Genomic DNA, 26933 nt, shown 5'->3' on the forward strand with positions numbered 1-26933 from the left:
TTTTTTTAAGAAAGATTTTTGTGTTCTCATATTTTCAATAACATTCTAGTCTCTGAAAGCTTTTCATAAAATTCATAGGGCTCTACTCTAGAGATAGATCCAAAGTTTCGATTCACTTACCTTAAATTAGTTGGACACGGTTCCAAAAGAGCAGATCAGTTCAGGACTTTTTAAAAACATAATGTTTTTAAAGAAAGACGTAATACAAAATGTATTTATGGACATATATGAATGGGAAATATATATGAAACTATACTTCTCTATAAATGATTCCTCCAAATATTGCTTATATTACAACTTAAAAGTGAACCAAAGGTAAATGTTCTTGATGTTCATGCATACACACACACAAATGATAATAAATATGTATTTTTCACCAAAAATGCCTTCTGTGAAATGAAGTTTGTCTGAAAGTACTATTCAGATTGATAGTAGCCCAAAAGTAACTTTAGATTAATACACCGAGGGGCGCCTGGGTGGCTCAGTTGGATTAGCATCCGACTCTTGGTTTCAGCTCAGGTCATGATCTTGCGGTTAGTGAGCTCAAGTCCCTCATGCTCCATGCTGACAGTGCAGAGCCTGCTTGGGATTCTCTCTCTCTCTCTCTCTCTCTCTCTCTCTCTGTCTGCCCCGCCCCTGCTCATACTCTTTCTCAAAAATAAATAAAATTAAAAAATTAAAAAAAAAGAGTAATATACCAATAGTTTGAACCGAAACAATTTGGCCTTGATTTTATTAAAACAACTCCTACTACCAAGCTGCTCATGTTACCACAATTATTGCTACTATATTATAGATAGTTTTAAAATACATAAAGAGTAGGAAAGGAAAGAGAACTAACAATTTAAATAAAGCCTGTTCTTGGAATTACTTCTCTGAAACCATTCTGTTCTTATTACCTTTAGTGTGCTGTAAGTTTATTGGAAGCTGATGTTTTTTATCCTGTATGATTGGGTCATCCCAAGAATGAAAATTTAAGCAAAATCAATACACTCAATACTATGTTCTAGAGTAAATATACAAAAGTGTTTCTTGTAATGGATTTTACCGGCAATGACAAGCCATTTTTCTGTAACAGCTTTAATATTTTGTAATCATTAAAGCACACTGAAGCAATGGAGAAATTGGGAAAAGAGGTCTGGAAATTCATATATTGTAAGATAGGAGATGTGTCCCTCTATATCACCCTGCTATGTAACCAAACCGAGAGTCAACAGCTATTGGAGAAGGCTATCCTTGAATCACAGCAAAGATAAAAATGTATTTTTAAAGGATATGAAGGCTTATCCATCCATAATACAGTATTAACATCAAAAGGTGTCTACAGTGATGTTTTAAATACTTTCTTATCTTGGAGAGTACTTTCTATGATTTAATTGATAATCAGTCATACCTGGAGCAAAGAACAGATGATAAAAGTGAAGTGTAGTCCCCATGAGTAATATTAACGGGGAAATAAATATAAATATATGAAAACTTATTTTATTTTCAGACTTGCAATCTAAATCTAATCTAATTGGAAATTCATATTGATATCACAAGGAGAATTCATTGAATTCATTGAGACAGTCTTTTTTAAATTCAGGCATGTTATATTTGATTCCCCCCCCCCCTAAGAATATGTATGCTCAATTTCAGAAGAAGTGACCCTTTGTGTTGCCAAAGCTATTTTTGAGGAGCTGCCTAACAATTTCCATGGTCATTCCTGAAAAAGGTTATACAGTCGTCCTCCCTTTCCCATACAGATACGGTCCGAGACCCCCAGTGGATGCCACGAATAGCACCAAGTCCTATATACACTATGTTATTTCCTATACATGCATACCTACAGTAAAGTTTGTTTTTAAAAAGGTTTATTTTATAAATTAGGTACACTAAGAGATTAACAATATCTAATAGTAGTATAATGCAATTATAACAATATACTGTAATAAAAATTGTATTGTATGTACTCTTCTTGCAATAATGTGAAGTGATAGAATACCTATATGATTAGATGAAGTGAGGTGAATGATGTAGGCACTATGACGTGACATAGGCTACTATTGACCATCTGATGAGATGTCAGAGGAGGGTCATCTGTTTCTGGACCATGAGGTTCACTTCAGGTAACTGAAACCATGGGAAATAAAACTGTGGATAAGGGGGACTGCTATAATCTGAACTACTCAGCCTCGTGTTCAAAACCCTCTGAAATCTGCCCCAAATAAATTATTTAGGCAGTTATGTCATTAAAAAAACAAAAAACAAAACAATAAACTTAGATTCTAACAAGTAGAATTTGTATACTTTCTGTTCCAGCAAATATTTCTGTAATCTTTAGGAAAATGGTAGCAATCATCTAACTGAACCCTAAAATTCCTTTAGAAGGCTGTAATTATTACCTAGGTCAATTGGAGGATGTGGAACATGCTGGTGGACATATACTTGGGATCACAATGTGTCTGCTCAAAAGAGAGAACAACTTGAATTTGAGAAAGTGTCACTTTAACCTTAAATTTTTAGGTGACTTGATGGTTATGTTCCTTGATCTAAAATTATCTAATATTAAAACCCAAGGTGCAATGCAAAATGGAATGAAATATAACTATTTGATCTGGCAAATTTCTAATAAAATATGTACTTGTGTTTCTTCATTGAATTGAAAAAAACATGCATGACCACAACAGAAAATTACCTAGTTAATTATTATTGTAAATAAGGTCACTGTGGTAAGTATTATTGCAAAATAGAAAAATTATTAAGTTAGAAGTACTTGGCAAATGAAACTTCTTATCTATTAGGAATGATGCTTTTACGATTAAAAACATATATATCTGCACATAATTCTGCATAAAATTCAAATATAAATGATTCATTGTAAGATTAACCATTTATTTTAAAAGGTCATAGTCTAACACATATAACTCATTGATCTACTTATTATCCATAAACATAAAGGTTGTATCTATACGAACCATATAGTTGAGAGATAACAGTGATTTCAACAAAAAGCTAAAGTTATTATGATTGTTTTACAACACACACATGCATGAAATTATTATATTACATATAATCATTCTAGTATTTTAAAAATCAAAGAAATATATATGTACAAAAATAGGAAAATATTATATTCAATGAGCTCCAGTAACAGAGTTTTAAATTGAAGACTTTTATTGTAGCATATATGTTGATGGAAAATATTCATAAGCTTCACTATCTTGATATTTTAAGTGAAGGCAATATACGTTTTAAAATGACAGCTTCCAATACATCAGGTAACTATCAACAAAGGAATACAACTAAAAAGGCATGCATTCATTTCCTTATATAAGCACCCTTTGTACACATGATGAAAAAATACATTCCCATACCAAATGGAAATGAATGGAAGGAGCCTTGCCTAAGGACAAAAATCCTCTGGAACTATTTAATGGAAATAAAATAAAGACCTAACCTGCCTTACAACAGCTTTTGGGTTTCCTGATGCTCAGTGATAGCTCCCAGAGGGCCCAGTGTTTCAAGTTAACAGACAGTCATGGTGAAGCACAGGTGTGCACATGCACACACATGTACATTCACCAGAAGCATGCATGTGCACATGAGCAGAGTGTCAGTGTCAGATTAAGAGAGAGATTTTTAGGGACGCATAAAATAATGTGCAGACATTTACATTCTAAAGGCCAAAATGCTTTTTTTGCTATAAATTTTACCCTTAAATTTAGTTCTTACATTGAAGTTGAAAATAAGAATTGATAAATAAAACTCTTTTTCCCCCAATCGATTATAATTTAGTAAGTGTGAAATCACAACTATTTAAGGATGACAAGGATGATTTTATATAGATGTGTCAGTATATGTGTATGTACATGCACTCATGCTGTCAAACTTTCCACCTTACTTCCCCAAATTGGAAATAAGTAAAAATTTCCTCACTGAAACACTGTTTGAGGCCTTTTCTTGTATTTTCTCTTCAATTTCCATTCATTTCCATCTAAAAATAATGCAACCTCTTCTCTTTTCTTAGCTTGAGTAAAGCAACACAAATAAATATAACAGTAATAGATTACTGTAACATACATGTGTATTTTTCAGCCACAGCGACAACTTGATATATTAATTTTCTCCATTGGCTTGTTTCCCTCGTGTAGAGATTAAACTACCGACAAACCAATGAAATCTCTCAAAAGCATTCAAATGACTCAGACTTGGACTATATACAACCCAGAGTTAGAAGAATATCATGAAATGAGCTAAAATTTCACCTGAGATATATTCTTCTTTCTGTCTTTCACTTAATCCATCCAGTTATTTCAAATTTCAATGTGTTTTCCTAGATTATGTGAGTCACATGTAGAGCATACTTCCAAATTAAAATATATCGACAAAATTTATCGAGTTCAGGGGATTTTAATTTTGAGCTTCACTAGCTGCTGCAATTGACATGAACTTGGTTCCGCCCTGCCTTTAGGAATCTGTATTAGGGTGATGCGTACTGATTTTACAAAGTAATGTGTAAAGAAGCCTTTAATATATTTCCATAAAATAACACATCTAATTTGGAATGTAATTGCCTGTTCAAAGTGAAAGAAGAATTTATGGACCCAATTTCTCAGGTGAAACAGTTTCTTCTTCAGAATTCAACAGTGATGTACCTTGCTCTATACCAACAACTAACATTCAAGGAAAATAACCAATCCCCTCTCCTATATCAGCCCTTTCTCTATTCCACCAATTTCTTCCTTAGCATTTCCCTAGCACTAACTCTGAAGTGAAATTTGTAAAAGCGGTGATTTTTTACATTAAGCAATTAAGAATTGGACCACTTACACTCATTTAAGAACTATAAATGTGAAAAAAACAAACCCTGATATAAATGAATATGTAGATTCTCTTCTCAACCCTTAACCTTACACAGCTTTTCCTGAAATATTGAAAGTAGCGATGCAAATAAAATAGAATAAATTACTTATTTACTATTCTATTTTCCTTTAAAAGAATAAAGTCTACACATCCCGAATTTATGTGGATAGTCTTATGAGTGTCATCATGTAACAAGTAAAATTCGGATCACAGAGAAGAAAGCCAGCAGATGAAGAAATTGCTCACCTGGAGGAAGTAGGTCAACAGACTGAAGTCTAGTTGTGATGGTGTGTAGGGTGAGGATAGCAAAGGAAAGCAAAGTCGGGAATGCTTGAAAAATAAAATATTTTTAGTTAACAAATAGAAAAACCAAATGGGAAAAAAGGGCCAATTGAATCATGAATCCTTCTCTATTGATTGAAATTTTTATATTAAAATCCTTTAGATTGATCAATCCCTGACAGATACGGTCATTTGTATTTCCCCAGGTGCATAAAACTTAGTGTGACTGGAAGAAAATTACTTTGGGGGCGTATTTCCGTTTAGAGGAGATAGAAACAATGCAAAGTAACTATAAGAATGCCTAGGTCAATGGGAAAAATACTCCTGCGATGATGGATTCATTTATCCTAAATAAAATAAAAAACCTTTCTGTAGTAGTGGGTAGAATATGTAAAAAATCAGGCCACGAAAATCAAAGTTGCAGACTGTCTATTCTTTAATATCCCTAGACAACAAGGCTCTAATAAAAGTTTTCACTGCTAGTGAAATTTTGATGTGTATTGTCTGGAGCTTGAAACAACAAACTGTTTGAAACTTAGCTGTTTACTCAATCCCCTAGAAACCGTTGATTGTTAAAAGCGTATTGATTTTGGTAATAAGAAATATATATATTTCTGAAACAATTTCAACTCTTTTTTTATCCAACACATAACAATAAATGTTATTGTTATAAAGAAATGCTGCATTTTGTTTTTATTTTTGTTTTGCTTTTTAAGCACCTCTAACTTGGGCATATATGGATGTGTATAATTGATCAGTTTCTTAGACAAAAAAAGAATACTTTGTTTGCATCTAAATGCATAGTGAATATATGAAATCAATCGCTATCTAAAAGTCACACCAAAAAAAAAAAAAAGGCCTGTTGGTGAGTAAAGTAGCTTTATTTTTCAAATAGTCTCATTTTCTTATTTTCAACCTTTATTCAACATCTGTTGTTTGCCCCTCCCCTGGAATGTAATTATGCAGGATTCCAATGTAAAACAGGTTGAGTAGTTAATAACAGGCAGCTCAAACATTTTTCCACACTGTTTCCCTGCAGATGTTTACTCTCATTTTTTTTTTCTTTTCTCCCCTGGCTTTGTGTTTAATTTGTGTATGTTTCTCTTCTATTCTTCAAGTATATTCCCACAACAGATGGAAACACCTGAAAATAAGTCTGCCTCATGCACATGTTTAAATGATGTCTATTGTGATATTAGCACAGAAAAGAGAATAGAGAATATTGGTTTACAGAAAAAAATAATCTGTAAGTCACCTTGTTACTATGTTCAATTTAAAATTCTGAAGAGATGATCTAGTTTTTGCCAAAGACATTTGCCAAAGTTTATAGTCTACAACCTTCATTTGTTCTTATTTTGTTACCAAGTTCATTTGTCTTTTTTGCATTTGGCACAATTCTCTTAAATTTTCAGTCCTACCAGAAATTGCACTTTTTTCTATCCACTGACCATTTTACTATGTAAAAGGCACTCTACATTCCCTTGATAATAATTCAAACTCAGCAATCACTAACATAGTTTAGATATATTCAAAGTATATCATATATTTTTAAATAGTATTACCAGAGTCATATAAGGTATAGAATTCTTTTGTTCAGAAAAATATATTTAATTGAAATTGGAGGAAAAAAAAAAAGACAGGTATAGGCTGTGCACTGAGTTGGGTATCGACCCCCATATGTCCACCGGGAACATCAGAATATGACCTTATTTGGAAAGAGGGTCCTTGCAAATCTAATTACTTTAGATGAAGTCATACTGGATTAGAGTGGGCCCTGATCCAATGTATGATGTTCTTGTAAGAAAACTGAGACACAGAGACAGTTGTGTAGAGAAAATGCCATGCAAAGGTGGAAGTAGAGATTGGAGTGTTTTGTCTAGGATTGCTGGCAATGACCAGAAGTAAAGTAGCTAGAGGCAAGGAAAGATCCTCCTCGAGAGCCATTAGAGAGCACATTCCTGCTTATACCTTGATTTTGGACTTCTGGCCTTCAGAACTGGGAGAGAATAAATTCCTGCCATTTTAGGCCACCTAGTATTGCTCTTGTTATGGCAGCCCTCTGATACTGATTTTGGTATCCAGAAGTGATATGCTGTTGGAACAAATATGTAAATATGTGGAAGTGACTGTGGAACTGGGTAATGGGAATAAGCTGGAAGAGTTTTAAGATGCATGGTTTTTAAAAGCCTGGATTGCCTTGAAGGGACTATTGGAAGAAATACAGACATTAAAAAACTTAATTTAATGATTCTCCTCTGAGCTCAGTAAGAAGTAAGGGTAACTATAGAGGAAGTTTCTATCATGTTTGAGGATATACGTGTGGCTTTATCCTCAATAGCAGAATGTAGACAGAAATATGAATGTTAAAGGTGCTTCTCATAAGGTTTCAGGTGGAAATGTTATTGGACACTGGAAGGCAATGCTTGTTATGAAGTGGCAGGAAACTTGGCCAAATTGTTGGGTGAAAAGTAGAACTTGTCCTTGATGAATTTGGATATTTAGCTGAAATGCTTTCCAGCAAAGTGTAGTAGGTGTGAGCTGGTTTCTCCTTTCTGGCTATAGTAAAATGTGAGAGCAAAGAGATCAACTAAGGAATGAACTTTTAAGCAAAAAGAAACCAACAATTGATTTGGAAAATTCACTATCAAATCGCATGTTCTGGAAACAAGGACAAAGGTGTGGCTGGACAGTCTATTGCTGTAGTGATTAGGGTGTTATCTATGACTCCAATCAACCATCATAAGAGAAGTCAGGAGTAGAGATAAGGTTACTGAGGAAAGATCTGTGGAGAACACTCTTGTCTAATGGTGTGGATCCCCTCAAGATCCAGAAGACAAAGTTTTTGAGAATTTTACATCACGCTGCTAATGTGGACTGAAAGAGACAGAGATGAGACAAAATGAAGGAAAAATTACTCTGAAGTACAGCCACAGATACAGGGACCAGGAAGAGTGGGTTACTGCCCCAGAGAGTCAAGAAAGCTTAAAGGAGTGAGCACACAATTACTTTCAGGCCTTGAAACCTAATGGAATTTGCCCCTATGCGTTGCCAACTTCCTTGACTACTAACCCCTTTGTTCCTTCCATTTTCACCCTCTAAGAATAAGAATGTCTACCCTGTGCTTGTTCCATCATTGTATTTTGGAAACAGGTAATTTCTTTTCTAGTGTGATAGGTCTGTGAAAGAAGAGGAAGGTTGCCTAGGAGGGACCATACCCAGATTCTCCCCTACACCTGATTTAGCTGCTGAGATGCGAGACTTTCTTAGTTGATATTTAGATTTGATTTGGGACTTAGAGTCCTGCTAGAAAGGTTTGAGATGCGTGGATGATAGCGGGAGGAGGTGGATGGATTTTGTAAATGGGATGCATGTGAATTTGGGGGTTCAAAGGATAGACTGGGTTGAATACTGCTCCTTCACAATTCATGTCCTCATGGAAAATCAGAATGTGACCTTATTTTCTTTGCAGACATAGTTACTTAAGATGAAGTCAGGTAAGTTAATATTAGGGTGGGTCTAAATCCCATGACTGCTCTCTTCATAAGAAGAGAAACAAGACACAGCGATGGTCATACAAAGGAGAATACCATATGGCCATGGAAGCAGAAATGGGAGTGACATGTCTAGAACTGCGGGCAACCACCAAAAGCTAGGAACAGGCAAAGAAGAATCCTCACCTAGAGCTATGACAGCATGGCCTGGCTAATACTTTAATTTTGGACTTCTAGCCTCTAGAACTGTGACAGAATAAATGCCTGTGTTTTTTGAAGCCACCCAATTAGTAGTGTTTTGTTACAGCAGACCTAGGAAACAAATACAGATTGTCAAAACAAACAAACAAACAAACAAACAAACAAAACGAAACAAAACAACAACAAAACCCCCCCAAAACCCAAAAAACTTCAAAATATAAAATACCCAGATGGCAAAAAATTGCTATGGCGAATGACATGGGGCAAATAAAAAGCAGATTCTGGAAGAGTAAAACAAGATAGATATGAATGAATTAAAATGTTGTCTTCTGTATTATGGTTCATAAATAAACTAAATTTGGGGGGCGCCTGGGTGGCTCAGTCGGTTGAGCGTCCGACTTCGGCTCGGGTCACGATCTCGCGGTTCGTGAGTTCGAGCCCCGCGTCGGGCTCTGGGCTGATGGCTCAGAGCCTGGAGCCTGCTTCCGATTCTGTGTCTCCCTCTCTCTCTGACCCTCCCCCGTTCATGCTCTGTCTCTCTCTGTCCCAAAAATAAATAAACGTTAAAAAAAAAATTTAAAAAAATAAATAAACTAAATTTGGTGTAAGAGATGGGTTCATATGCCAGTAAGATTGAGTATAAGACCTAACTGAAATCATCCAAAAAAAAATATATGTATGCATGTGTGTGTGTAAGATAATTCAATTGTAGCAAGTACTTTGAAATAGAGTATTTTCTTTAAATGCCTGCAAATTAATAGCTCCTTGTGCTTATTTTCTAATTTTCTAAGTTTGCTTAACTACTCTCCTCAGTCTCCATTACTTTGATTTTTATCTCTACTAATCACATCTTCAGTACCATATGTAATGCAAACTTTGCTTAAAGTTTCCATCTATACTAGTAAGCTCTTGAACAAAATGTGACTTATAACTTAAACAAAATGCACATATGTACATATACATGCATAAGTGTTGGATTAACAAAAACAAGATAGTCTCTTATAAGGAGAAAACATCTCCATATATATAAATATGGCTTCAAATACATGCATGTTTTCAGTTAGAAACTTACTCAGCATTACCTGAAGGCATGTATTAATAAATGTTTCCATTTTATGGGAAATGAATGCATAAACATTAAAATAGTCAATTTTTATACTTGTTTTATTTTACTTGATTTTTAATTTAAGTGGGAAAAGTATGGCAGAAATATATTTCCCTTAAGAAACATGATACTAAGGGTGCCTGGGTGGCTCAGTCAGGTGAACGTCTGACTCTTAATTTTGGCTCAGGTCATGATCCCAGGGTTGTGGGATCCAGCCCTAAATCGGGTTCTGTGCTGAGTGTAGACATTGCTTAGGATTCTCTCTCTCTCTCTCTCTCTCTCTCTCTCTCTCTCTCTCTCTCTCTCTCTCTTCAAACACTAAATCTGCAGGTTGCTGGATTTTGGACTTTTTCTCAGCCTCCAGAACTGTAAAAAATAAATTTCTGTTTATAAACATCCAGTCTATCAAAACTTGTTAAAATAGCCCAAAAGGACTAAGGTAAGTATTTACAGAGAAAAGATCATTTAATATTAATATACTGGGACATAAAGTACAAAAGAAACACAATGTGTGTGTGTATGTGTGTGTGTGTGTGTGTGTGTACTAAATTAACTTAAAAAGAAATACTTTTGCTAATGATGCATATAACTATTGTAATATACAGTATATTTTGGTGAAATTTAGTATCACATCATGTTTTTTAATGTTAATTTGTTTTTGAGATAGACTGAGAGAGCATGAGCAGGGAGGTGCAGAAAGAGAAGGAGACAGAGAATCCCAAGCAGGTTCTGCACTGTCAGTGCAAAGCCCAATGCCGGATTTGATCCCACAAACTGTGAAATCATGACCTGAGCTGAAACCAACAGTCAAGATGCTTAACTGACTGAGCCAACCAGGCACCCTCATGAGTCCCATTCTAAAGAGCTCTATTTAGCCTTATGCCCTAGTCTTCTCCCAAAATCATCATACTGAAGAATAGGTTTCAGTCTATGAATTTTGAGAGGAAACAAACATTCAGTCCATAGCAGCATTCCACTGCATGAAGGAAATAAATGCTGTAGGAGGAGAGAAGACTACACGTCAAATAACTCTACGAAAGAAATCCAACCAGATCTCACAACTGGTCTGTTTTGGAAAGACCTAAAAATGAAAAAAAAAAGTGATATATATCAGTATATGTTAGTTATTGAGTATTCATGTGCTCTTTGCAAGTGCAAAGCCTAAGAATCGATCCGAGTTACGCATCTCTCGAAGTGATTGCATCTAATGGTGTGTAAAAACTGACATTAGTATCTTACACATAAATGCAAGAAATGTATCTCTTGCTGTTTTGTTATACTGTTCACAGTAGAATATTTCTTCCATGTTATTTCAGTTTCTTTAAATGAAAAATCAATGCATGCTTTATTGCAGCATAGAAAATTGCTCCCTGTCACTCTGTTCCAAATAATGTCTTCTAAGTACCGTGCCTCCCTCTTAAGTTTCAGTGGGTTCTTGGTAGGGATTTGAGCCACCGAGCTATGCTTTACAATAGCAAAGAGCTATTAAATTAATTTTTCCTTGCTATTTGGCTCTCAATCATTATGCTGACCCAGAAAAAGAATGCAAAATTAAATTTTAAAAACTGATTTATATTATCAGAACTGTAATCAAAAGGAAATAATACTTGATATACTTTGGGTTTTCTACAAAAGTTCAGCTATTATTAGGCTGCTTTAGTGAGCAGATTTTATAATCTGTAATGCTTCCCAAAAAGCCACGAAGGCATTATAGGCCATGTAATCATCATTATCTTTGACGATAGCTACAGAGAAGAGGGAAATCATTTAATCCATGTTACTTTGATGTCAAAACAAAATGGCACACTGACAGGTACAGGCCAGGTTATGATTCAATTTCAGAGATTACAAACCTATGTAGCTGAATTCTTATTCATTTTAGTTTTGATATCAGAGGACAGGTATCTAAGAATATTAAAACATCCAACTATGTCAGAAGAAAATCTTATCTGAAAATTTCTCTGTGAATTTCCTTCATTCAACAATAACAATGGCAGTAAAGAAAAAGATAAGTCAACATTCTTATTGCGACAGAAAGCAAACATCACTAGAGGGCTATGCAGGCAAAAATACTGAGCTTATATATATTCCACAAGTACAAATTAGTTATATTCTGAAAGTTTATTCCTTGTTCTTACTTTGGAATTCAACATGTATTTTATTGCATTAAAAGGCCATAGTAAAATAGATTCTTAGTTTAGTTTACAAAAACCTGCTTAACTCGCAGGGTGGCCAACTATAGTACTAAGAATACTAATTCTGGCTTTATTTTGAAGTCCTAGCAACAAGGAACAATAAAACATAAGAGGAAGTGGAGGAGGAAGGAGCTGGTTCCCTTCAGCCCAGACACCGGAGGGAGTCCATGAGGATATATGAGTAAGAGTTTGTTTTCTTCCAATCTCCTTTGTTCTCGCTTCTGTGTCTTTCCTCCATTTAACACTCTTTCTTCCACCCTTCAATTTATTAGACGTCCCTTCTTTCCCCAACTGAGAAATATCACATTGTCTGACTGACTCCCTCAATAAGTTTGCTATGCTCCCAAATTACCTAAAGGCTTTTCTTCCCTCAAGAAAATGCTCTTTCACGCCAAGCAGTTCATATCTGGTGTACGTTGCGCATACAAACATGAAAGCAAGCTGATTAAGTTTATCCAAATTCATGGGACTGAATAAACCCTTAATTCTCTCAAAATTTAGGGGAAAACACTGCACATCTTTTGAACTTTTTAATGGATTTCTTGGCCAAAGAGTCCATGTCCTTGCAAAACTGGTAACATTTACAAAACTAGGTAACGGTCTCATCTGTGAAAACTGATCAAAGTCAACCGGTGACATATAAACACAATTGGGGCAGCACACACAAATGAGCACGGGCACCTGCGTACACACAGATGCACGCACGCTCGTGCAGAGAGACAGAAAGGCCAGTGTCACATGGAGCCTGCCAGCATCCCTAGCCGGCCCTGCTTCTAATAGCTATTTCCTTTTCCCGCTTTCTGAAGGCACAGCCAGCAGCAGGGGTTCAGAATGTGGCAAAGACAATGAGGAAGGGAGAGTGTTCTGCTGTGTATGTGGGTCATTTATAAATCAGACACCGCTTGTCTTGCGACACGCAGCTGCATATCACACTGCAGAGTTCTTTCAGTACTCCAAGGGCGCGGTGCAGGCAATGAGAGGGCAGCCGTGTCCTAGAGCCTTTGACTCTAGCTGTCCGCTCTGGGTGGGCAGTTGAAAATTTCAGTCTTTAAAACTGTACTCCTACAAATGTAAATAATATTTGGCTTACAAATAATAACAATGAAGAAGGCCAGAGATGGAATCTGGCAAACCCCATAGCTGGGTCTGACGTCTCACGCTCTGTTCTGGGTCAAACCGCTGAACTTCTGCGTTCCGTCACTTCCTCATCTGCAAAATGGGGCTATCCTCATGGGGCTGTTGTGAAGGTTAAATGAGCACATGCATGCAAAGCACTTAGAACAGTTCACAGAAGCCACTCAGGGAATGCTGCCATTAAGTTGCAATGCCAGGGCAGTGCTGGCAAGTCCAAGAAAGTACAATACAACTTGTTCACAGACTGAGTGTGAATGTGGAGCCTGTTGGAAGAGAAAGCCACTCATCTTGGGACTCAGTGGTTTAGCATTCCCCAACAAAACATGCCATTATTGCTGTTGCTTTTATTTTCAATATACTCGGTAGAATACTTCTCACCCCAAATTCAAGCATAAAATGAGTAACATACGTATCTTTTAGGGGCGGTATAAATAACACACAGTTGCAGTGAAAAAGTCATAAATATATGTTTCTTTTCCTCCAGGGCATTTTTGGAATGAATGAAATCAGAACTCCAGAAACACTGAGGTTCTATCTCTATGCTTGGGTATTCAAGATTCACAAAAATAGACGAGGGACATTTTCCTGAAGGATAAAATGACTAGATGGAAAACAATTTAAATCATTACTTCCGTGTTAAAACAAATATTATAAAACAGAAAGCAAAATTATGGGTATTTTACAATTAGAACATGAGAATCCAATAACTCTAGCAGTTGTGAGAAGACTCCTATGTATGCATTTACTGTCCTCTGCCTTTAGGGATACTTTGGTGGAAAAATCTAGAAATGCCAGAAAGGTAAAGGATTTGACTTGGGCCGCACACAAACTAGAAGCAGATTGAAGGTTAGAACTCATGTCCCACATCTACCATACAGGTCTTTTTCCACACTCTACTTCTAGAATTTCTTCAAAAAAATCAGGGAGTCAAAAGAGATAAATACAGTGACAGGTAATTTGGTAAACTGGGAAAAGTGTTGTGCTTTTGTTTTCCTTTGATTTTTTAAATTAAAAATTCTTTTTCCCACCATATCTTAATGGTGGGAGAAAATAATGAGGAAGATTTATTTTTTATTCTTTTTTTTAATATTTCATTTTTAAGTGTTCTCTACATCCATCATGAGGCTTGAACTCACAACCCCAAGATCATGAGTCACATGCTCTAATGCTCTACCAGCTGAGCTAGCCAGACACACCATTTGGCCTTCTATTCGTTATTTACATGTGGTTTACTAACATTCAAAGACATGATGACTCAAAAAAATACATCTTTTTTATTCTTAATTAAACATTGTGGAAAGAACCTCATTTTCAGAATTACTTGGTCTGAACTTTTCTAAGTCAATTTCAGGTTTCCATGTATATGACTGTCTGCTCACATATAGAATAATAGCTACATTGATACAGTTATTTTATATTTTTTCCAAAGGTAGTTAGAAACAGTAAAACTGTTTTTTTGTTTTTTGTTTCCAGTAAAAACTGGAAACAAAAGAAAGCAGTATTTACTCCCACAGTCCCACAATCAGGCCATCTCTTAAATCAAGCATACACTCCAAACTTCTTTCCTTGTAACTATTGTTTATATGCATACATAGTCTTTGTGTAGTTTAAATCTCAAAGGAAATGTAATTATGTGTGGTAATTTAAGTTTTAGGGATGAGAGGCTTAGAGATCATGCAATAAAATGTCTTTATTTTCCAGGTAAGAAAACTGAAGTTCAGAAGAGCTAGTAGCAAATAAATAAATAAATAAATAACTCTACTGATCCTGAGTACAGTTCTTTTCCCACATTCTATGTATCTATATATTTTTCTTTTTATGTTGCTTTTCTGTAGTAGTCACCCATAAATAAAAGGTGACCACATAACATATTGCCCAAGCAAGGGTATTTTTGAAAGTGATAGGGACCACTATTAATGATTATGTCTGGACAACAGGTGTAGACAGAGATTTTTCCTGAGGAAACCATGACAAATGATAGTCTACCCAGAAAGGTCAAGGTTAGCATCCTAGGATTTGTTTCTGAAAAGGTCATTTAAGAAATAAAAGACATACAGATTTTATTTAAGATCAACAATCTTAACATTATTTTTCTAGAAACTAATATGAATTTTAATCCTTTAAAACTGGAAAACAATGATATATTTATTGACTGGATTAAAAGATGTTTCGTCTATATACGTAGAAGAATGCAGTAGGAAATCTTTACTGCTTTTGTGACAAAAATCGGCACCACCACAAACAAAACTAAGGGAATGTTAGGGAAATCCATACAGAATATTAAGCTAATCAAAAACCTTTAAACCAAATTAAGAGCTATAAAAAGTAGTAATAAAAATATGCTTTGTAAAAAAGCCTAATAAATATAGCAGCTAGTAAAACAGCAACATACAAAAATAAAAGAAGAATAAAAAGGCATTAGATCCTTTTTATATAATTGCATTCTACAAGTATATACATTGTCTTGTATATACTTTCATTCTACCCAGCATGAAAATGCAAGTATGTCAAGAGACTGTATGAATTAATCATACAAAACAGAAGGGAGAAATATAATGTGCAAATTTGATGAAGCAAGTCTGGTGGTGCTCACTTGAGTAATCAAAGAATGACAGATCAATAATTAAAATTAGTAAGATAACTGAAAGAATAGTTTCTTTAAAATTCAGGAAATGGATAGAAAGGACACTTGACCTCTTTTTTTAATTTGGGGAAGAAATAAATCAGAGATATGAATTATTTCACACACACACAGACATACACACACAAACTTTAAAAACACAAATCAATGTAACATAACTAAATATAGACTCTCTAATATCTCTTTTGACACAACATCAATGCCTACAAGGGAATGCACACGTTCCAATAATACACGCCGAAACCATTCAGATGTACCATGGCTAGTAATTATCTAGGACACTAAAAGATCCTGGCAAAAGTTAATCTAATAAATCTGTCATTATCCCTAATACTTCAAATCTGTGCCTTGAGCTAAACAGTTGTCAAAACGGAGCTCTGTTTACATAGAACTGAATCCGAGTGGGGAAATAAAGATGTCAAGGATTTTCTATTTTTTTTCCTTTCAGTTGTTGACATGAAATGATTAGCTGGTACATTTTATTCTGACTTTCCTCAAGGTGTCAAAGGTCAGTTTTCCCCCTTATAAATATATGCTACATAACGTGAAGGTGACTGCTCATTTGAGTCCTTCACCTCAGAAAACTGGCTTTGGCAGTGTTTAAGTGTTTAAGGCCATTCTACAAGGCAACATTTCTGATTATTATATCTCTGTGACCTGAATGAATCAGCTTCAGAGTGAGAGACAATGTGTTGGAATATTTTTCTAAAGGGTCACACTATTTAATGATATCTATAAAACAGGTGAATTCATTTCACCACGTAGTACTCAAAATTAGGAATTGCAGTAAACTGTTCAAAACACAACATGGTGCTCTTTGGTGTTTTCAGCTTGCTGTTTCTCTGGAAGATTAAGAGAAAGCAGTATGATATTTATAAAACACCAAAGATCAATGTTAGGACTCCGATTTTCCTTCAAAACTGTGACTGTGCATGTAAATGTTCTGTAACGTCAATTTATCTATTAGGTATTCTATCTATCAAGAAAAGTTTGTCCCTAAGAGTATCTCCCAGTAATGGTAATTAAAATAAGCACATGAATGATCATATGCTATTTAAAAAATAAGCACAACAAATAACTCCAAAACCCCTCTCCTCCTTCTATATGTATCCTTTTATATATTCTTTCAATATATATATGTATGTATATATATGTGTATATATATATATATATACATACATATATACACACACACACACAAAAGTGCAATATATATATAGTATATATATATACTGTGTGTATATATATATACACACACACACACACACACACACACACACAAAAGTGCAATCAATTCAGAACATTTTATAGGTCAATGATGTCACAAAATACATCAGATCAAGATAAAAATCCACCTGCTGAAATCTCTGTGTACACTGTTAACATCAAAATATACATTTTACTGGGGTTCCTGAGAGGCTCAGTCAGTTAAGTGACTGACTCCTGATTTTGGCTCAGGTCATGATCTAGCAGTTGGTGAGTTCAAGTCCCACGTCAGGCTCTGTGCTGACAGTGTGGTGCCTGCTTGGGATTCTCTCTCCTCCCTCTGTCTCTACCTCCCTCCCTGCCCTTCCTCAGTGCCCTCTCTCTCTCTCTCTCTCTTTCTCTCTCTTTCAAAAACAAAATAAGCTTTAAATATATATCTATATATACATTTTACTGCTTTATCAAGATTATGGATATTCACTGTCCTAGAATTTAGATGCTCCACTGTTATGACTTGATTATCCATGGAAGAAACTGAAGCATATCTGAAATGCTAATGTGTTTTAATATATTTGAAAGATTGATGGTGAGGTAAGTAGAATTATGATTTATTTGTTTTCATGTAACAAAGATAAATTCATTTAATGTGCAATATGCCAGACTTATAGTCTTGGTTCCATTTTGTTTCCAACTTTCTTGGTAGACTTAAAAAAAAGCCACTTTTGTTTTGAGCTGTAGGATAAGGATGCTAAACACACAGGCTGTGTTTTACTTCATTGTTAGTATTCTATGATCTTAAAAAACATTCTAGAATATTCTAGATAGAATATAGAGAATATATAAAGACAGTCGTTTTTATTCAAGAGGTATGATTTGGTAACAAGTGCTTCACAGTTCACTTTTGGTAGAAATGTGTTTATAATAAACTTAAATAGCAGATAATATGGTAACAGAGCTATTCATGTTAGATATAGGAGACACTTGGCTTCTTAACAACATTTTCCACATTTCGCTTTTTTTGGCAAAATCTTTGCATTTTTTTCTATATGAGTTGTATATAGTATATGTTATATTAACATAAATCAGATGATAGCTTACAAAACTAATTATCTCATCAGGAATAAAGAAAGTCATCTTAGATTTCTAGCATGAAATACTCATGCAAAAATTTGCTAAATTGCTTTTCTCCAACATGGTTACTCTGCATAAAAAGAATTGTATTTTATGAATAAATAGGAAATACTCTGCATAGCCATGAAAGTCTAGAAAGAGTGGGAAAACAACCTGAATTCACAGGTTTTCAGCTTAATGAAAACAAACTCAATGGAGAGAGGGGTATTTTAAAATATGAGCAGGTGCCTAAATGAACAGAAGATTGCCTTCATAAAAAATGGATCTTCCACTGTAAAAAAAAAAACCCAAAAAAAAGCAGATGATTGCTCTAAAAAAGTAAAGTTTTAATAATGAATAAATAAATAAAGGATAAAAGACCAAAAAAAATCCCACAAATGATTCCACTTGATGTAAGTATTTCCTAACGATTTAAGTCTACTTTAAAAAAAAATGAGAATTATTTAAAACAAATCAAGTGGGCAATTATCAGTTTGTTGAGAGTATGTCAATCAATTATGGACGTGGGAGGAATTTAAGCAGATGAGAGCACTGCCACCCTTCATATTTGACTCCTTTCTTCTACTAACACACATAAAAACTTCAGCAGTTTCACTGCCATTTAGAAGGAAAATGGTTTTTTCCTCGTTGTGAATTTCAATTTATAATTCTTTTCTAATCTCTATTGTTAATGCTTAAAATGTGTAAAATCTTATACCTTGCTTAAAAAAAGAGAACCACTAACTTCTTTTACCCAATGGAAATGATAAAAATAAATTTAAATCTCACTATTAATGCTTTGAAAAATGTAATATATTTTACTGGATACAGTTTAAGACAGTGCAAAGAACTGATTCTAAGACATTTAAAACAGTCCAATTATTTTCCTTATTTTCTTGTTTGCAAAAAATTATTTCTTTTGTTAAAATAATCTATTTGAAGCAACATTGACATTTTCTAATGATATTCTATTTTAACATGTTCTTCTATTCATATAATATGATATTCTTTCTTAAAGTGTCAGGGCTAAATAAATTAGTTTATGTGAAATTTTAAATCCACTCATAAAAATTAACAAAATAAGAAGGATTTAGCTGTCTAAAACTGAGGATTTAAATAATGTTATACTAGCTGCAGTTTCCTTTTTGTATTCTAGAATGAAATAATATTTTCATAAAATGTTGTCTGTTGAAAGTTAAAAATACCGGTTTAGAAAACCCAGGTAATAGTTACAAATAAATATAATTTTATCAACCATCTCTTCTTATTGTTAATAGAACTGTTACAATATCATATATGTATAGAGTTTACAAACTCTATTCACATATAGCAATACATTTGAATTTCATCTCTAAAGAAGATAGGTCATTGTTATTTTTTCAAAAGGGTCCCGAATTTCACAATTAAAAGAACAAGTGGCAAAACTAAATCAGAATCTAGGTTTTCTTCCCTCCTATTTACTGCTACAAGAAACAACATATCCTGAGGAGACTTAAAGTATAAGAATAATTGCAGAGCTATAATCTCTTTTTTAGTAATGTGGAAATAACATCTAAATTACAGAATTACAGGTTGTTGTTTTTTTTTTTAATTTTTTTAATGTTTATTTATTTTTGAGACAGAGAGAGACAGAGCACGAACAGGGGAGGGTGAGAGAGAGGGAGACACAGAATCTGAAACAGGCTCCAGGCTCTGAGCTGTCAGCACAGAGCCCGAGGCGGGGCTCGAACTCATGGACCGCGAGATCATGACCTGAGCGGAAGTCGGACGTTCAACCAACTGAGCCACCCAGGTGCCCCTGTTTGTTTGTTTTTATCTGTGAGGACATCGATGATATATGTAAAGAGTTCAATACAGAGCAGAGATGTGATAACTGGCAAAGAGGTATTCTACTGTATCGGTCCATAATTCTTAAATTTTGCCCAATTTTCCTATCCAAAATTAACTTTACTTCAGAAAAGCATAGTTTGAGGGAAATGAATGATAATCAGCAGGCCATAACTTAAAAATGGGCTGTTTTTTAGTACAATGTTTGGAGTAAATACAACTCCCCCTTAAAGACATAATTTATCTTTAGAAACCAGTCATTTCCCTTCCTTCTTGCTCTCCCTCTTTCCTCCCTCCTTCCTTCCTCCCCTTTTCCTTCCTTCCTTGCTTCCTCTTCACCCTTTCTTTCCTTTCCCTTCCTCCTCTTTCTTTTTCTTTCTTTCTTTCTTTCTTTCTTTCTTTCTTTCTTTCTTTCTTTCTTTCTCCTTTCTCATTTGTAATCTTACCTTTATCTTGTATGTTCGTTATATGACAAACTTGTTTCTAGCATCATCCCCAAAATAAGTTGTTAAGCTAGCACTGATAGTAAGATGCAAAAACTTACAAATAAACATGATCATGCCCCTTCTTTTTGAGAATTACTTGATTTTTTAAGATGAAATTATCAACGTACTTGGAGCCATCGTTTTATACCAGATACCCCACAACACAGAAAATGCAACTCAACGTTCTCTTTTCCATACATGCAATTTTAACTTATTTAGAACAGAAAAACGTAGTTAATTTCATTTCTTGCAGGCATTAAGAGACTGCATTAAAAATTATATTCAGTTGGATAATTGAGGCTTTCACTTCCTGGAACAAAAGTGTGTCCTACTTAGCAGGTATGCTGAGCAGCAATCAACTGGTTAATAACATACAAAACGCTAAAGTCTATATAGCACAAAGGCCAATATCTTTCTACTCCTCATCAGGGAATTATAGAAACATCCTGACCCAGCTCTCTGGACACACAGGAGTTGCCATCCTGATTCGGATCCTTGATTAATATACTCTAGAATGATACATCTGGCAATGGCCTACATAGGATCTCTCTGAGGACTAGGGAAAAAATAGACTCTATTAAAATGGAACAATTATACTACCCTATACTGTGACGGTGTTTCAGTTCACAGCAAAACAAAATGAAAACAAAAAGGGTAAAAATTTTTAAATAATCAAATGATGATCTCAGGAGACTTTAGGATAACATAAAAAGAAGATAAAATTTACCTACGTATGGTTTATTTTAGAGACTAAAACTACTGCTTAGCGTGTTTATTCAACAATAAATAAATTCACACAGACTTCATTTTGAAGGTTAAAAATTTGCTTCTAACTTCTGAATTAGCTAATGCTTCATGACACTTTTCTTAATACAGCGTATTCAGTTCCACAGGACGTACCTGCATGTAAGATGAAGACTGACACCAGGATAGTCCTTCATTCTCCTAGAAACCCTGTCATATTCATCACTTTTTGGACTCTAACAATTGCTTTCTATGATGGTAAGTATGTAAGGCTTGCTGACATAATTTTACAGATAAAAAAAATAGTAGCTATTATACTGTAGGAGTTACATTGTGCTCCACAAATATTGTGGAGAGAACCCTTCTCCAACAGGCATTTTTCTTTTTTCTTTTTTAATTTTTTTTTAACGGTTATTTATTTTTGAGAGACAGAGACAGAGTGCGAGTGGGGGAGGGGCAGAGAGATAGGGAGACACAGCATCCAAAGCAGGCTCCAGGCTCTGAGCTGTCAGCACAGAGCCTGACATGGGGCTCAAACCCACAAACCAGGAGATCATGACCTGAGCTTAAATCGGACTCTTAACCGACTGAGCCACCCAGGAGCCCCTCCAGCAGGCATTGTTAACAATGAACACCTTTGGCTGAGAAAATATAACATAAAGAGTCATACACTTTGGTTTACCTAATTCTAGCTTTTACAAAGTTAATAACTGAGTCAAGATTCAACTTTTGAAACATCAAGGCAGGATTGATTTCATTTCACCTGACTTGACCCAGAAAATAAATACATAAAACTTGACAATGAAATATCCAAGATGTGTTGTTATCAATTATCTGGACCTGATATGCCATTCTTTATGTAGATCGACTAAAAAATATACTTCACTTTATGAAGCTACAGTTTATAAATTGGAAGATTCTTACAAACTACTTTGACTTTAATTGGTCTCTGAAGACAGAGCTTAAATTGATATAAAAGAATATAGAATATGAAACTGTAAAAACAATTTTAATAGGTTTTTAGAATTCCTTCTTAAATCAGGGATTTATAAAACCATGTTCTTCTTTATTTTGCAATATGTATACCATCCAGAGACAATAGAAGATCATAAAATGTGAGAAAAGTAGCATAAAAAGCCTTATAAAATTAAGAAAACAATTATTTGACATATGTGAAGTGCTGTGTAATAATTTAATCCTTCTTATAAAAGATATTTCTGAGTAGTTCAAAATTAAAAATTAAACAATAATCAATGTTAAATTACTTTATCACCACCATACTATTTGAAATAATAAGATCCAAATGATTTTGCACAATTTAATTCACCACTGCCAAATAAAATATATAGGGTCCACCTCTCCTCTGATCAAACCACAATTCCTCTAATAAGGTCAAACTTAAAATACGAAAGAACAATGCACATTTTTTAGTAGGCCTGAATTTGAAACTTAGAGTATTATTTGAGAAAATATATTCTGTGTCCTAAATGCTTGATAGGCTTAATAAAAGTGAACATATCAGGTTCCTGAAAAAAATTTTTTTTCCTTAAGTGCTATTTTAATTCACAATGCGTTTATCACATTGAAGCAGAAAAAAGTGTCGATCTGTGTTCGAGTGTTCACTTGCTCCTTACTTAACAGCAGGAGCTTCCCTGGAATTTGAAAATTGTGGAAATACCTTAAAGAGGAAGTACGGACAACAGTCACATCCCTTGAAATGAAGAGTTAGGAGCGATGACCTCCAATCCAAGCTATGTCATGGGTTTCTTTTTGGCTACGGGAAAGCTGAGAAATTCCATTGCCTCTATTTCTTTAACTGAAAAAATCTTTAAACCTCTTAAGAGTTTATTTATTAGAGAAATGGACATGGAATGCTTTGATTATAAAACAAGTTCAAGTAAATATAAAATCAGATATTGTATCATATAAATCATCTTACTGCTGAGTATGAATATTCCTACATACATGTTTGTTTTTCTTAATTGGAATGGTAATTTGGAAAATGAGATTTACTTTTATAAAATGAGCTGGAAAAGTTAAACAAGCACTTTTTTCCTCTCCTTTGAAAGGGGCAGCATGAACAGGAGATAAAGAGAAACAAAGAAACGAGAAAAGTACTAATCTAGAATAAGTGAATGTGAAAATACAAATTAACTTGTGTTCTTCCCTTCTGCTCCAGATTATATTAGTTCATCCAGCATTGCCACTTTTAGAGCTGCATTCCTATAAGTGGATATGAAATGCATACAGCATTTTAGAATTCCCAGATGTAACTCTTTTATATTAAATAAAATATTTAAATTCCTATAGAAGAAACCAGCTGAACTAGTTTATAGCACATCTTAACTCATTTTAATAAAAGGCTTTCAAAGTTTTATTTCATTGTAAATAAGATTGCCAAATATCAGCCAGGTTAACTTCAAAACATATTAACAATATTACAAAAGTAAAAGTAAACTAATCCAGATAAAATTAAAATTGATAAATGAAGAAAGTAGCTAGTTAAAGTAACAGTCAATCCTTGTATAGAAATGAAAGCTGGCAGTATGCTTCCTGGGCATGGCTGAGAAATGGAGAATTTCTCATTTATTTATCCATAAAATTGCAGACAATTTAATAATAAGCATAGAACTGTTATTCAAAGCATGAAAATGCTAAATATCAATGTCTGGATACCAGAAAGTAGAGGATGAAAAGAAATAGTAACAGAAATTTTTATCAGTCTGCACCATGAAATATTATCAAGTTGAAATTATCTTCCCGAATTTTATAGGCCTTTTAACTTCCTGTTCTCACTGGCATTTATTAAACCATAAGTCACCTTAAATTGGTTTACTTGTATTAAAATTTAATAAGCTCCAGTATACATTCAAAATAGAAAGTCATAGTCTGATATGCCTTTAATTTCAAAATAAATACCTTTATTGGTTGGCATAATATTAAAATGTTCATTGATTTAGGGGAAGGTAAAATATGTAAGGACAATACACTTTCCCTTTGGTAGCAACTAAAATTATTCTAGATAAGCTGTTTTACCTATGAATTAAATTTTAAATGATTTTCTTTCTCATGGATTCTCTTTCAAACTAAACAGTTCCAGTTGTAAATACATAAGGGAGATGAGTAAAGTGATTTGTAAAGTTATTAAACTTTTAATTGATATGTGTACACACTACATCTATGAGAAACAAAAATAGCTTGCATTCTTTTTAAAAATTAAAATGCAAAAGTTAAAACCTTTAACATTAAAAAATAATCACACAGGAGCCAAGTAGACCAATATTAATTTTTATGTTTCACTTTTGAATCTCTCCATTGTTCTTATATTTCAGTTTTCCTGCACAATCACAGTTTATCTTATTATATTAAAAACTTCTATATAGTAAGAGAACCACAGGCTGATTTGCCTCAAAGAAAATATTAAAAGTGTCCCTTTCACTCTAAAATATGAGCCATTTTGGATAATAAATCATATGGTCATCCTACTAAATTCTGTCAGTGGTGTTAAGGTGGTTATGAGTCAATGAGTGAATGAAATTAAAATTAGCGAAATGCTTGTTTTGGTTCTCTATTTTTTTATTTAATAGAATTTTGGCTAACATAATTAAATGTTTATCTATAATTTCTTCATAATCAATTTTGGGAAACACTTTTGACTAATGAATTGGTAAACAGTTACCAAAGAATTAGTAACTTATTATTGAACAAGTGCAATTATTATTTGAACAAGTGCAAATAAAAAAAAAAACAATATTGCAGACATTTTTCAGAAGATATAATTTTTAACTCAAATGCATGTAACTTAAAAGGCTGCAAAGTGATTCTGCCAAAATGTTGATGCTGCATTTAAAAATCACAAGGGATACCATTTTCAAAGGTTATATAGTTATACTGTCAAATGAAGGGCATACAATATAGCTAGTTAGAGTAATGCAATTAGTGAACATGCTGTGGTTAGATTATTTTGAAAATTGTACCTGGCACAAAGTAAAGACTACACAATTTACACATCACACAGCATCAAACATAAATGATACTATAAAGGATTTGTAATATGGCTCATGCATTGAATTGTTTCTTTTTTACCCATGAGAATTTTCAGTTTTATTCAGAAGTCATATTCTCTTATCCTAGCTACATACAAAATATATTATTTCACCTACTAAAAATTCATGATTTTGCTCATTTCTGTCTTTTCCATTCAGTTTATGTTGCATAATTTGATAAAACAAGGTATATTTCTGAGTGAGTTATTATAGTAATAATTTTAGGTTTTCTAAACCACTGTATCTAAAACCTGAACTCTCTTACTTTGTTACATGATATCTTTACATTCTAATTGAATAAAAAATCTTTGAGCACAATCTTGTAAAGTCTTTATTGCATTAAACTGATATTATAGTATTTCTTAAAACTATTTGTGAAACATTTTTGCACAAATAATGTCAATAATATAATAAAAACCAAGAATGAATATGGTTAGGGTGCTGGTCTGAAGATTAGAATTATTTTTCATATATGATTTCTGAAACCTAATTAAGTATGAAACGTGCAAAACGAATTATATTTCCTTTTTAAGAATATTCCCTTTATGGATAGTTTATGGCTAGTTTTCTATGTGAAAAATTTAAGGAATATATAGCCTGTCAATTTTTTAAAATTCCTATGGTATCTGTATGTCTTCTTTGAAAAAAAATGTCTATTTGCAACAACATGGATGCAGCTAGAGAGTATTATGCTAAGCGAAGTAAGTCAGAGAAAGACAAATACCATATGATTTCACTCATATGTGGAATTTAGAAAATAAAACAAATGAGCAAATTGAAAAAAAGAGAGAAACCAAGAAATAGACTCTTTTTAAGTAAGCTCTACACCCAGTGTGGGGCTTGAACTCATGACCCTGAGATCAAGAGTCGCAAGTTCTACCAACTGAGCTAACAAGGCACCCCCCGAGAAACAGACTCCTAACCACAGAGAACAAACTGATGGTTACCAGAGGGGAGGAGGGTATGGGGATGGGATAAATAGGTGATGGGGATTAAGGAGTGCACTTGTGACGAGCACCGGGTATTGTATGAAGAGTTGAATCACTATATTGTACACCTGAAACTAACATTACACTGTATGTTAACTAACTGGAATTTAAATAAAAGCTTCAAAAAATAAAATTCTTATGGAAGTTTAGTTTTTATGAGGAACTTTAAAAAAATCCATGCTCTTTGAAACATTAGTAATTCTGCTTCTAGGATAAATTCTTAGAGAAATAATAAGATATATTATTGTAAATTTAAAAGTACAGTATTTGTAAGAGGAATTAAAATAGCCCATTATTTAGAAAAGTAATTTTGAAGTGTATGTATATGTGTATTATAATTAATTTTCCCCGAATAGAGGTGTGCTTCAATAAAGAATCGCTCAACCACAGTTTTGAATACTGAGTTGAATGCAACTAATGGTTTTGAAGATTTAGGGATCAGGGATTTGCTCAAGATATAATGCTAAGTGTCAAGGGAAATGCACAAATTATATATTTGGGACGAATCCAATTGAAATACATATGTGTGTATACACACATGTAGGTACACACACACATACACACACAATACATTCAAAGACACTAAAGAAACACAAATATGTTTACAAAGGTTGTCTTCAGGGAAGTTTGAT

The 26933-nt window shown here is 33.9% G+C and overlaps 1 protein-coding gene across 4 annotated transcripts in view; it reads right to left on the reverse strand.

Moving 5' to 3' along the window:
- Positions 1-26933, reverse strand: part of PCDH17 (protocadherin 17) — a 99582-nt gene that overhangs the window by 15268 nt on the left and 57381 nt on the right. For 3 of the 4 annotated variants that reach the window (XM_058683589.1, XM_058683599.1, XM_058683579.1), the window contains one exon: positions 5092-5175. The exons of the other annotated variant lie outside the window; for it this stretch is intronic. In XM_058683589.1, the coding sequence (XP_058539572.1) occupies positions 5092-5175 (84 nt within the window). The remainder of the gene's footprint in view (positions 1-5091; positions 5176-26933) is intronic. 4 annotated transcript variants of the gene reach the window in all.

This window comes from Neofelis nebulosa, chromosome 1 (assembly GCF_028018385.1).
Source record: "Neofelis nebulosa isolate mNeoNeb1 chromosome 1, mNeoNeb1.pri, whole genome shotgun sequence".
NCBI classification, from domain to species: Eukaryota; Metazoa; Chordata; class Mammalia; order Carnivora; family Felidae; genus Neofelis; species Neofelis nebulosa.